The sequence below is a fragment of the Carassius gibelio genome, chromosome B19 (assembly GCF_023724105.1).
Source record: "Carassius gibelio isolate Cgi1373 ecotype wild population from Czech Republic chromosome B19, carGib1.2-hapl.c, whole genome shotgun sequence".
NCBI lineage: Eukaryota > Metazoa > Chordata > Actinopteri > Cypriniformes > Cyprinidae > Carassius > Carassius gibelio.
In genome coordinates, this window is record NC_068414.1 from 32,403,151 (window position 1) to 32,415,639 (window position 12,489).

Here is a 12,489-nt window from a genome sequence, read left to right on the forward strand (position 1 = left end):
AATCTCGTTCTTCTTTTATAATAAATGAACTGGTTCTGTGGTTGTTCAGGAGGATTGTGATCTTCTGTTAGTAAAGCAGCTCTGCTCTTCACTGCTGACTGCAGTTATTTACAGATCAACACAAATAATCATAATGAAACTAATAACACCATCATTGTCCTGGAATGTGCTGCTGTAAAGATATCAGACATCAGATGTTGATTTCTCAGTGTGAACACAGCACACATTCAGAGAAATCTCAGATCTGTGTAACGTCTGTAATGATGTTCTCTCACACATGTGTCTCGTGGTCATGTGTTTAATCAGCAGTAACACTGAACACTGTTTGTCAAGAGTTTATGAAAGAACAGATCATGTTGAGTTTACTGAATAACCTTCAGCTGTCAGAAACTTTAAAGCTGTGAACTCAGGATATATGTGTTCATGTTTATATGTGTTCATATTCATCTAATCACTTCTCCTGAACGCTGTAATATTTTAGTACAAACAAGTTTCATGAGATAATCATAATTGCTCTCATCTTTATGTGGATGTTTGTGTAGAAAAAGAAGATTAGACTATATTCTGTTTAATCATGAATTCTTAAGGTTATATTAGAGGAAATGAGGAATGGCGAGTGATATAATAATCTGTTGTTTCTCTCCTCTCAGGTGTTCACACAGTCCAGTGGATGTACGGCTGTGAGCTGGATACTGATGGCACCAAACGAGGATACATGCAGTTTGGTTATGATGGAGAGGACTTCATCAGTCTGGATAAGGACACCCTCACCTGGACTGCTGCTAATCCTCAAGCTGTCATTACCAAACACAAATGGGAGGCTGATAGAGCTTTCTTAGAACAAAGGAAAGCATATCTGGAGAACACATGCATTGAGTGGCTGCAGAAGTATGTGGGATATGGGAAGGACACTCTGGAGAGAAAAGGTAGGAATATCAGTAGTTTTGATCATCACTGAATGAGCATTCATCATAACAGTCTTTATATCAGGAAATAACAGCTGTATACAACAAACAGTCTGGTTATATGTGACTGTTCCTCCTTTCCTCTCTCTGTCTTTATTCTCCGTCTGTGTTCACTCGCTTAAAAACTAAAACATGATGTAAAACATGCAGGACGTCAAGAGATTGTTCTAATCACATTTTGATATTTAAGATATATTCATAACATATTGTAACATGTTGTTGTATATTCACATGCATAGCTGAGGGATTTGTATCTTACAGTAACACTACACAAACTGATTTTCCACACAAACATGAGGCCATGACTGCACTCATTTCGTCAATCTGACAGAATCCAATCGAAATTCACATTTTTGTTTAAATGTTCATGTATTTTGTACAAAACTTCAGCACATGTGGAGTGCATGGAGTGTCCGTCAGTTTAATTATCATTTTTGTCCTGATGACTTACCAAGGAAGCTGAAAATAAATCACACTCTCAGAAGAAAGGTACAAAAGCTGTCACTGAAGCAGTATCTTTTGAAAAGGCTTTTTCTTTTTCTCTTTGCAAAGAGTCCATATTAGTACCTAAAAGTTTCAAAAGTGTACCTTTTGAAAAGATACCGCCCCAGTGACAGCTTTGTACAATTCTTTTTCTGAGAGTGCAGAAGAAATATTTATTAAATATTCAGTCTCCTTCACTGACCGATTTGTAAGACATAAATAAACTTGCACATTCATAAGAAGTAAAACATCTGTAAATCAGTCTATAAAAGGTCTCTAACACACATATACTTCATGACACTGCACATGTGCATGAGGTTTATCTGAATATGAGAAGATGCTTATGTTTTATTCTATTGATCAGATTAAGTTTTCTTCTTTTATTTTCAACTACTTTTACTCTGATTGAAATTTCATTCAGATCGAGCTCAGTCAGATGGATTGAGGTCTTTATATGAAAGCTTTCCACTCTTATTGATCCATCAGTCTGATTAATAACAGATTATTTAGATGATAAAAGCTCTTGATGAGATCTCAGGACTACAACAACAGATATTGAGACGAAATATATAGCAACCTTATAGATTAACTTTGTTTTATTTGAATGTTGCAGCAATATGTTAATTTCTGTTTCAATTTAACTTCATCTTTTTGTTTCTCTTTCTCTCTCTCTCTCTCTTCAGTCTCTCCTCAGGTGTCTGTGCTGAAGAAGTCTTCCTCGTCTCCAGTCGTGTGTCATGCTACAGGATTTTACCCCAAAGAAGTAACAATCTCCTGGATGAAGAATGACCAAGAGCATCATGATGATGTGGATCTTGGTGAACTTCTTCCCAATGAGGACGGGACCTTTCAGAAGACGAGCGAACTCAGAGTTACTCCTGAAGAGCTGAAGAACAACCAGTTCATCTGTGTGGTGGAGCACCAGGGCAAAACCTTCAGAGAGATCCTGACAGACGGTAAGATCTTAGTTATGGTAAGTGTGATTGTCTTAATGAGTAGACCATGAAACAAAAAAAAATGTTAATGGAAATCAAGTGCTTTATGCCTACACTGTAAAAATAAATCTGTAAAATGACACAAAAAGTACTGGCGGGATTTATCAAGTAGTTTTACAGACATTCCTGTCAACTCTGAAACATGATGCAGTGCAGTGTAAAATTCAAAATGCAGGTAAAAAAAAAATAAAACTGGAAAGTTCCTTCAGTACACACAAAATATGTTCTGGCCTGTGTTATTATTGGTCGCTGTTGTTATTAATGTACTGCAGACATCACAGTCACTTTTACAGGTCTTTCTCAAAAAATTAGCATTGTGATAAAGTTAATTATTTTCCATAATGTAATGATAAAAATTAAACATTCATATATTTTAGATTCATTGCACACCAACTAAAATATTTAAGGTCTTCTATTGTTTTAATACTGATGATTTATACAGCTCATGAAAACCCAAAATTCCTATCTAAAAAAAATAGCATATTTCATCCGACCAATAAAAGAAAAGTGTTTTTAATACAAAAAAAGTCAACCTTCAAATAATTATGTTCAGTTATGCACTCAATACTTGGTCGGGAATCCTTTTGCAGAAATGACTGCTTCAATGCAGCGTGGCATGGAGGCAATCAGCCTGTGGCACTGCTGAGATGTTATGGAGACCCAGGATGCTTCGATAGCGGCCTTAAGCTCATCCAGAGTTGGGTCTTGAATCTCTCAACTTTCTCTTCACAATATCCCACAGATTCAGGTCAGGAGAGTTGGCAGGCCAATTGAGCACAGTAATACCATGGTCAGTAAACCATTTACCAGTGGTTTTGGCACTGTGAGCAGGTGCCAGGTCGTGCTGAAAAACAAAATCTTCATCTCCATAAAGCTTTTCAGCAGATGGAAGCATGAAGTGCTCCAAAATCTCCTGATAGCTAGCTGCATTGACCCTGCCCTTGATAAAACACAGTGGACCAACACCAGCAGCTGACATGGCACCCCAGACCATCACTGACTGTGGGTACTTGACACTGGACTTCAGGCATTTTGGCATTTCCTTCTCCCCAGTCTTCCTCCAGACTCTGGCACCTTGATTTCCGAATGACATGCAAAATTTGCTTTCATCCGAAAAAAGTACTTTGGACCACTGAGCAACAGTCCAGTGCTGCTTCTCTGTAGCCCATTTCCTGCACACGCCTGTGCACGGTGGCTCTGGATGTTTCTACTCCAGACTCAGTCCACTGCTTCCGCAGGTCCCCCAAGGTCTGGAATCGGTCCTTCTCCACAATCTTCCTCAGGGTCCGGTCACCTCTTCTCGTTGTGCAGAGTTTTTTGCCACACTTTTTCCTTCCCACAGACTTCCCACTGAGGTGCCTTGATACAGCACTCTGGGAACAGCCTATTCATTCAGAAATTTCTTTCTGTGTCTTACCCTCTCGCTTGAGGGTGTCCATGATGGCCTTCTGGACAGCAGTCAGGTCGGCAGTCTTACCCATGATTGGGGTTTTGAGTAATGAACCAGGCTGGGAGTTTTTAAAAGCCTCAGGAATCTTTTGCAGGTGTTTAGAGTTAATTAGTTGATTCAGATGATTAGGTTAATAGCTCGTTTAGAGAACCTTTTCATGATATGCTAATTTTTTTTTAGATATTTTGGGTTTTCATGAGCTGTATGCCAAAATCTTCAGTATTAAAACAATAAAAGACCTGAAATATTTCAGTTTGTGTGCAATGAATCTAAAATATATGAAAGTAGTGACCTGAACACCTGAAAGATCTGAAAATATTTACATTTTTTGCCTCCAACCTTTTCAGAAAGTTCCTCTGAGCACAGCAAATAGAGATGAAGTGAATTGTACGTTTTTATCCACTTTTAACTCTAATATTTGGTATGTCTACATTTTGCAGCGATTACAGCAGCACATCTTTCTGTCATAATTATTTGACATGATCACCTAATAGGGTAATAAATTCAGCCTAAACAGAAAAATAAACATGGATCTTGATACACAAATATCTCTGTTAGATAAAGACAGTATTAAAACCCAACTTTCGATTTTGCATTTTATTTCCACTTTGGGGATTTCCTTTTTGATTTATTTAATTCCACTCTTCACAAATGTTATTCTTCATATATTTACTCATTGCCACATGTGTTGTATTTTTATTTTCCATCCATACTTTTATATCTACTGTCACGATCCCTGTCTGTGTTTCATGTGTCTATGTTCAAGGACTTTTAGTTTGTAGTTCTGTGTCACTATTGTTGTCTTGTTCCTCTCCTGTTTCCCTGTTGCTCTGCTCCCTTGTTAGTTATCATGGACACTCATTGAACACACTCATCTCCTTGTTATTTGCTCTGGTAAATGAGGTAAATTATCATATGGTAACTATTTTTCAGTCAAACTCCAAACATGTGGACTGTAGTTCTTCTGCTCCTTGAAGTTACTCTCAGCTGTGCTAGTGAGTAAATGGATTAAAGTTAACTGTGTTTAAGCAATTTGTAAGTTTTGATGTTTAAAAATTATGTATTAAGAATAGTAGCTGCAGAGTCCAATAATTATAATTAAAAGGCCAAAAAGAATAAGTTTTGTTAAAAATACAATGTTTTGGAATTGACTAAAGTAAAATAATTTTTATTTTTATAACAGATCAGTTCATCTGTAACCTGTAAAATAAGTGGTGTGTCCATGTATTGCGATATTTATTTGGTTTTGAATATTTGTCTTATTTCATTGTGGACTTGTTTATTCAATATTTAAAACTATAATGTAGTCACAGATTGTTGCAGATATTTTGTTCTAAAGAGAGAAAATTCACTTAAAAATGTTAATTTATTGACCCTCATGTCATTCCATGACTTTCTTCTATGGAATACTTTAAAAAAATATACTTTCATTGTTGTTTTTATAATAAATAATAAAGTATATTAAATAATTATACAATAAATAATTTATAATATTAATAAAGGACAGTGGGGTTTTGTTTTGGAGCTTATAATTTTCATTGTATGGACAAAAACAGTTTTAAGCTGTTTGTGCTGTTGGGGTCTCCAGAGAAGGATCAAAGGATCAAATGAAAAAGTTAATTATGAACACACACTCATTTTGGCAATTTTTGGAGCTGTTCCTGAGTTTTGCAGATGGCCCATTATTTTTCTGATGCCTTAAGATTATTTGTGAGGATAAATCCAGAGAATAAGACATGATGCACTGCAAAACATCCTGAGACAGGAGAAATGGTGAAGATGAACTGTTCCAGCATTGGAAGACTGTATTTTTAAGTGTTATACATGCAGTGTTTTAAATAAAGAATTTGATATTTTGTAATTATTGTCTGTTTTAATTGAATGCCAGTAGTACCTGTAGGATAAAATTAATTCTTTAAAAAAATTATAAAATCAAATGAAATCTCTATTAAAATGAATGAATTATAGTAGTATACTGATGAACTATAAACAGTACAGTCTGCTACTGTAAATCTTAATTACAGTAACTTACTGGCAACTTTCTCTTCATCTTTTTGGTTCTTTCATTCATGGAAATTTTATATTTTCCAAATGTTTATATTTCAGAATGAATGAGCTTTTATTGCCAGGTATGTTTACACATACGAGGAATTTGTTTTCGTGACAGAAGCTCCACAGTACAACAGAATGACAGCGACAGAACATAAAACACATAATAAAAGAATAAAAAATACAAATAAGTAGATATTGAATGACAATATACAAATGACAATTGTAGGCAGGTATATTACAAAATGCAGTTATGTATGTACATGTGTATTATGTGCAAAATTTAAGTGCATACTAAGTATGTGTGTTAGATAAATAAGTGTATGTGTATATAAATATAAAGTGTAGTGTGTTCGCCGTTATTATCAGCTGTTCATAAGATGGATTGCCTGAGGGAAGAAACTGGTCCTGTGTCTGGTTGTTCTAGTGCTCAGTGCTCTGTAGCGTCGACCAGATGGCAACAGTTCAAAGAGGGAGTGTGCTGGATGTGAGGGGTCCTGAGTGATTTTGACAGCCCTTTTTCTCACTCTGGATAAGTACAGTTCTTGAATAGATGGGAGGGTTAAACCGATGATTCGCTCAGCAGTCCGGACTACCCTCTGTAGTCTTCTGAGGTCAGATTTAGAAGCTGAGCTGAACCAGACAGTAACTGAAGTGCAGAGGATGGATTCAATGATGGTGGAGTAGAACTGTTTCAGCAGCTCCTGTGGCAGGTTAAACTTCCTCAGCTGGAGGAGGAAGTACAACCTTTGCTGGGCCTTTTTTACGATGGAGTCAATGTGAATGTCCCACTTCAGGTCCTGAGAGATGGTGGTTCCCAGGAACCTGAATGACTCCACTGCAGTCACAGTGCTGTTCATGATGGTGAGTGGGGGGAGTGCAGGGGGGTTTCTCCTGAAGTCCACGATCATCTCCACTGTTTTGAGGGTGTTAAGCTCCAGGTTGTTGAGACTGCACCAGACAGCCAGCTCTTTAACCTCCTGTCTGTAAGCAGACTCGTCACCGTCCTGAATGAGGCCGATGAGTGTGGTGTCGTCTGCAAACTTCAGGAGCTTGACAGAGGGGTCCTTAGATGTGCAATCGTTGGTGTACAGGGAGAAGAGCATTGGGGAGAGAACGCAGCCCTGGGGAGCTCCGGTGCTGATTGTACGGGTGCTGGATGTGTATTTTCCCAGCCTCACTAGCTGCTGCCTGTCTGTCAGGAAGCTGTTGATCCACTGACAGATGGAGGTGGGCACGGAGAGCTGATTTAGTTTGGGCAGGAGGAGGTTTGGGATGATCGTGTTGAAGGCCGAGCTGAAGTCCACAAACAGGATCCTCACATAAGTCCCCGGTCTGTCTAGGTGTTGCAGAACATAATGCAGTCCGATGTTTACTGCATCGTCCACAGACCTGTTTGCTCTGTAGGCAAACTGAAGAGGATCCAGCAAGGGCCCAGTGATCTCCTTCAGGTGGGCCAGCACCAGTTTTTCAAATGACTTCATGACAACAGACGTTAGAGCCACAGGCCTGTAGTCATTTAGTCCTGTAATTTTGGGTTTCTTAGGGATGGGGATGATGGTGGAGCGTTTGAAGCATGAAGGGACTTCGCACAGCTCCAGCGATCTGTTGAAGATCTGTGTGAAGATGGGGGCCAGCTGGTCAGCACAGGATTTCAGACAGGCTGGTGTAACACAATCTGGGCCTGGTGCTTTTTTCCTTTTCTGCTTCCGGAAGACCTGGCGCACCGCATCCTCGCTGATCTGAATTGCAGGTGTGGGGGAGAGGGGGGATGCAGGAGGTGAGAATGGTGAGAGTGCTTGATTGGAGAGGTGTTCAGGATGGGTTGCAGGAGCTATTAATGGTGTGAACGGTTGTTTGGAGAGGCATTCAGGGCTGGTTGCAGGAGTTGTGAAGGGTGTGAATGGTTGTGTGGGGAGGCGTTCAGGGCAGGTGATGGGTGTTCTTTCAAACCTGCAGTAAAACTCGTTCAGATCGTCTGCCAGTCGTTGATTCTCCACAGTGCTGGGGGGTGGTGTCTTGTAATTGGTGATCTTCTTAAGACTTTTCCACACTGATGCGGAGTCGTTGGAAGTGAACTGAGTCCTTATTTTTTCAGAATAATTCCTCTTTGCCACTTTGATCTCCTTTTCCAATGTGTATTTAGCCTGTTTATACAAGACATTGTCCCCCTTCACGTAAGCATCTTCTTTGGCCTGACGGAGCTGTCTGAGTTTTGCAGTAAACCACGGTTTGTCATTATTGTAAATTAGTTGAGTCTTTGTAGGAATACACATATCCTCACAGAAACTGATATATGAGGTTACGGTCTCTGTGAGTTCATCCAGATCGGTGGCAGCAGCTTCAAAAACACTCCAATCAGTGAGGTCAAAACAAGATTGTAAATCCTGCTCTGCTTCATTAGTCCATCTTTTTACAGTCCTTGATACAGGTTTAGCTGATTTTAGTTTCTGCCTGTAGGACGGTATTAGATGAACCTGAAGGTGATCAGAACGTCCCAAAGCTGCTCGTGGAACAGAGTGAAATGCATCCTTTATTGTGGTGTAACAGTGATCCAATATATTACTGTCTCTTGTGGGACATGTAACATGCTGTCTGTATTTTGGCAGTTCACGGGACAGATTGGCTTTATTAAAGTCCCCGAGAATGATTAAAACAGAGTCCGGGTGTTGTTGTTCTGTCTCTGTGATCTGATCAGCGAGTTTCTGTAAAGCTGAGCTCACATGCGCTTGAGGATGGATGTAAACACTGACCAGAATGAACGAGTGAAACTCCCGCGGCGAATAGAACGGCTTGCAGTTAATGAAGAGTGTTTCGAGATTTGAGCAGCACGTCTTCTTTAACACAGTTACATCTGTACACCACCGTTCATTGATGTAAAAGCATGTCCCGCCGCCGCGCGATTTCCCAGTCGATTCTGATTCGCGATCCGCTCTATCAGAGGTGAAAGCTAGAAAAAATTTGCTATTTAAAAGTGTATCCACTGGTGTAACAGGCACAGGTACAAAAAAAGAGGCATGCGGTAACATAAGCCGTTAATGTGGTTTCACTAGAAATTCAGACGGTTGCCAAAGTTAAAATAAAGTGGTTTGACATGAAATTCGTGGCCAAAGAAGAATTTCAGTTCAACAGAGGAATGCATGTATATTCTTTTGTGTTTAAATGTATTTAAATTCTTCATATTTTTCAATCTTTTAATCTCTGGCAGTGAATTGCACACACACACTCACGAGAAGTGAATCATAGTTTCAAGGCGTGTGATTGGCTGTTCATTACTGATGTCACAGTTTCATGTTCACATGCTTCATAAACTCAGGATAAAGCCTGGGTTGACAGAGAAAGTTGACGATCAGCATCATGGTATCAACAAAAAGACACAGGTGGAGGTCAGGGGGCATCTGATCCGTCTGCCTTTGATGGAAGAATGGCTGCGATTATAGGACAGTCGAGCTTGAGCAGCATTATAGAAAGAAGTGAGGATGAGAGTGACCCAATACAGGAGCAATCACAACATGATAATTTGCTTAAATCAAAATCTTTATTTTAAGGAATGTATTCAAGTAATCATCATAACTCAAAACTTCTGGCTTTTGCAGATCATCCACAGACAGCGGGTGGAAATGAAGAAGCTGAAGTCTCTAGTCAAGATGCCCTCACTCTCGCCGTTAAAGACGTGGCAGCTGGTCTACGGGAAATAAATCAGTCACTGAATAAACTGATAGCATTGCTTGGCAGTAACAGAAGTGCATAAATGTGAAATATTCCCTAAAACTTTTTTGCAATCGTAAAAACACTATTACAAATGCCATTTGCTCAATTATATAATGTGCACTACAACAAACTAGAAAAGCTATTAAAACATATATAGAATGAGATTATATACCATTATAAACATTGTATCAACTGAAGGCGTGCTTGAAGCACTGCTTTTCCTGGCGCGTGCATGTCATCAGCGTGCCACAACTTTTAGTATGTTACAGCTTGCATCACAGAATTATTATTATTATTTTTATTTTTCTCTTTATCTGAAACCTCAAATGCTGAATGTTGGTTATGTGTTTACTATAAGTTAAAACCTTTGAGCATCATTAGAAATAGACAAATTTCACATGCATGTTCTTACTGCTTTTAGTAAGAGTTTACTACATGAGGATTGTTCACCACAGTCAATGACCATGTATTGTGCAAATCATTCAAAGTTCAAAAAGTTACATGTACTTGTTTATATAGAGTACATTTATAATATTTAAAGTAATTGATGAGCCGTTATTTTGTATCATTACACACGGCCTGTCACTCCTCACTTTTCCCCAGTTCGTGCCTTTTTCTTTCCCCCTCAGTTAGGTTTTCTATACCTCTTTTATACCACTCATCTGCCTTTCTTCTAGTTCTGTATATTATTAGAGAAACTGATGTTTTGATGAAATGGATGTTAAAGCACTTGTGTTCTTAAATGGCTTTTTAAACCTGTTTTCCTACAAGAATTTGTATTCTCAAACCAGTGTTAAAGCTTATACAACATTGCTTGAATTTATTTCAATAAAAATTTTTTAATTTTTGAGCAGACCAGTTACAAGTCTATTTATTATGATCTGATTTGAGTTTTCTTGAACTGATAATGTAACATAGTAAGTTGTTTTAACTCAAACAACAAATGACCATTAGTTTAATAAATTGTAAAACTTAACTTCTTAAGTTGAAACCGAGTATCTACGTTGTTATCTCACATTTTTAAAGCAGCAGGTGAACTTTCGTTTCTAAATTTAACCAGCTTTAATGTTTTACAGTGTAGAATTGCCATGCAGCTACAATGTAATTCACAATTGCACTCTCCTTTCTAAATTGGCTTCTAATTGTTTTATTATGTAACTGGCATTATATAAGTTTAGATGACTCATAATGAATTGTATATTTGACTCATTCTGATCATACTGACACACCAGTGGATGAACCATGAGGAACACTATTAGGGGCTTCAGATTTCTGTCTGTCGCTGACTTAACACGGTTTAGCTCTCATGGTTATGTGAAATTGGATTCAGATTGAACACGGAGCTGGACTAAATTTTAAACTAAATTTTAAACTAAATCCTAAATTCAGAAGCGCAAGTGAAGTCCCCTCTGTGATCTCCCGTCTCCTGTTGGCGAGGGTCTTTTCAGTGCAACATCCCAATTACCTAAAATTCTGATATTAATCATTTCCTGTCACTATGGTTTATTGGCTTTACTTTGATATCTTTGCAACATTTGAACATTTATGTGCAAAGAATTTAAGAGAAATTATGTTTGGATAAACTAAAAAGATAATTCAATTCTCACTAGAATCTTTTATGAAAGTGAAGTTGAGCAAAACAGTGCAATGAAATAAAAAATTAGAGAATCTCAAAGGAAACCCTAATCTGGCAAAAAATAAATAAAAAAAATGTCTCAGTCCTAGAAAACTACTGCTGCCATGCAGAAGTCCCAGCGACTGTGAACACTTCTCTTACGAAAAAGTAGTATTCTTCAAGTTTATTTTACTAAGTATACTTAAGTAAAGTTCAAGTATTTCTTACTTTTTGTAGCAAGTATACAAATATCAGTGTTCTGGAAGTATACTTGTAAGTGCACTGTTTCAATACTCCTTGGGACTAAATTGGCTCAATTTCTAGTAAATAAAAGTATACTTTTAAGTATAACAGTAGCAAACCTTGAGTACACAACATCCTCTATATTTGTAGTTTGTACTGCAATTATACTAAAAGTGAACTAACAGATGTACTGATAGTTTACTAATGAAATACTGTGTACACTTTGAAGTATAGTGTCAGTAAACTACTAGTTTAGTAGTTTTATACTGCAAGTATACTCATAAGTTTTCTTTAAGTGAACTTGACATCAAACTTTAAGTATACTATGTCCCTATTTAGATTTTAATTTGTATATATTTTGTCATATGAATATCTGAACATACAAGTCATCCAAAGAAACAGAGTATCTGGTTGTAAACAAAAACATTTTATTGTAGCTACATTTTTTAACACTTTAATGTGTTTCATAAAAAGTAAAGAAATAACATTTTGAACAAAAAGATGAAAAAAAAAGACTATGAATTGGATTCAGAATGATAATCAAAATGTAGATGGAGTCGATCAACACCCCAAAGCTTGACTGTAATTATTACCTCTTCATCCGTTGACATTTTATTCCATAACGTTACAGTTATGATGCTGATTCATACTCTGTGCAGAAGATGTGTACTAGCGCCCTCTATCGTGTAATAATGAAAACACAGATTCTAGGAGTAGCTCAAATATATTTAGAATTTTAAGTATAAGTAAAGTATATTTACATTTAATTTTAAGTATATTTATCAAGAGTACATAAAGCCCATTTCTGGGAAGTACATAAAAAGTAAACATACTTCCTTTTTTTTTAGTTTAAAAGAAGTATATAGCACACTTGAAGAAACTTCTTTTTTGGAAAGTTTGCAGACCACGAGCAATACAGTTAATACAACCAAGCTCCTTTGGATCCATTTCTTTCATTCTTTCCTCTCTTTTGCATCA

At 37.5% G+C, this 12,489-nt stretch overlaps 2 protein-coding genes across 2 annotated transcripts in view; both read left to right on the top strand.

Moving 5' to 3' along the window:
• The window catches only part of LOC127979720 (H-2 class I histocompatibility antigen, Q9 alpha chain), a 93,037-nt gene extending 82,531 nt beyond the window's left edge, over positions 1–10,506 (top strand). The window contains exon 5 of the mRNA XM_052585344.1: positions 9,539–10,506. Within this exon, the coding sequence (XP_052441304.1) occupies positions 9,539–9,693 (155 nt within the window). The 3' untranslated portion in view covers positions 9,694–10,506. The remainder of the gene's footprint in view (positions 1–9,538) is intronic.
• LOC127979721 (H-2 class I histocompatibility antigen, Q9 alpha chain) overlaps positions 1–12,489 on the top strand; it is a 46,276-nt gene that overhangs the window by 5,236 nt on the left and 28,551 nt on the right. Inside the window, exons 3-4 of the mRNA XM_052585346.1 lie at positions 651–926; positions 2,132–2,404. Coding sequence (XP_052441306.1) covers positions 651–926; positions 2,132–2,404 — 549 coding nt within the window. The remainder of the gene's footprint in view (positions 1–650; positions 927–2,131; positions 2,405–12,489) is intronic.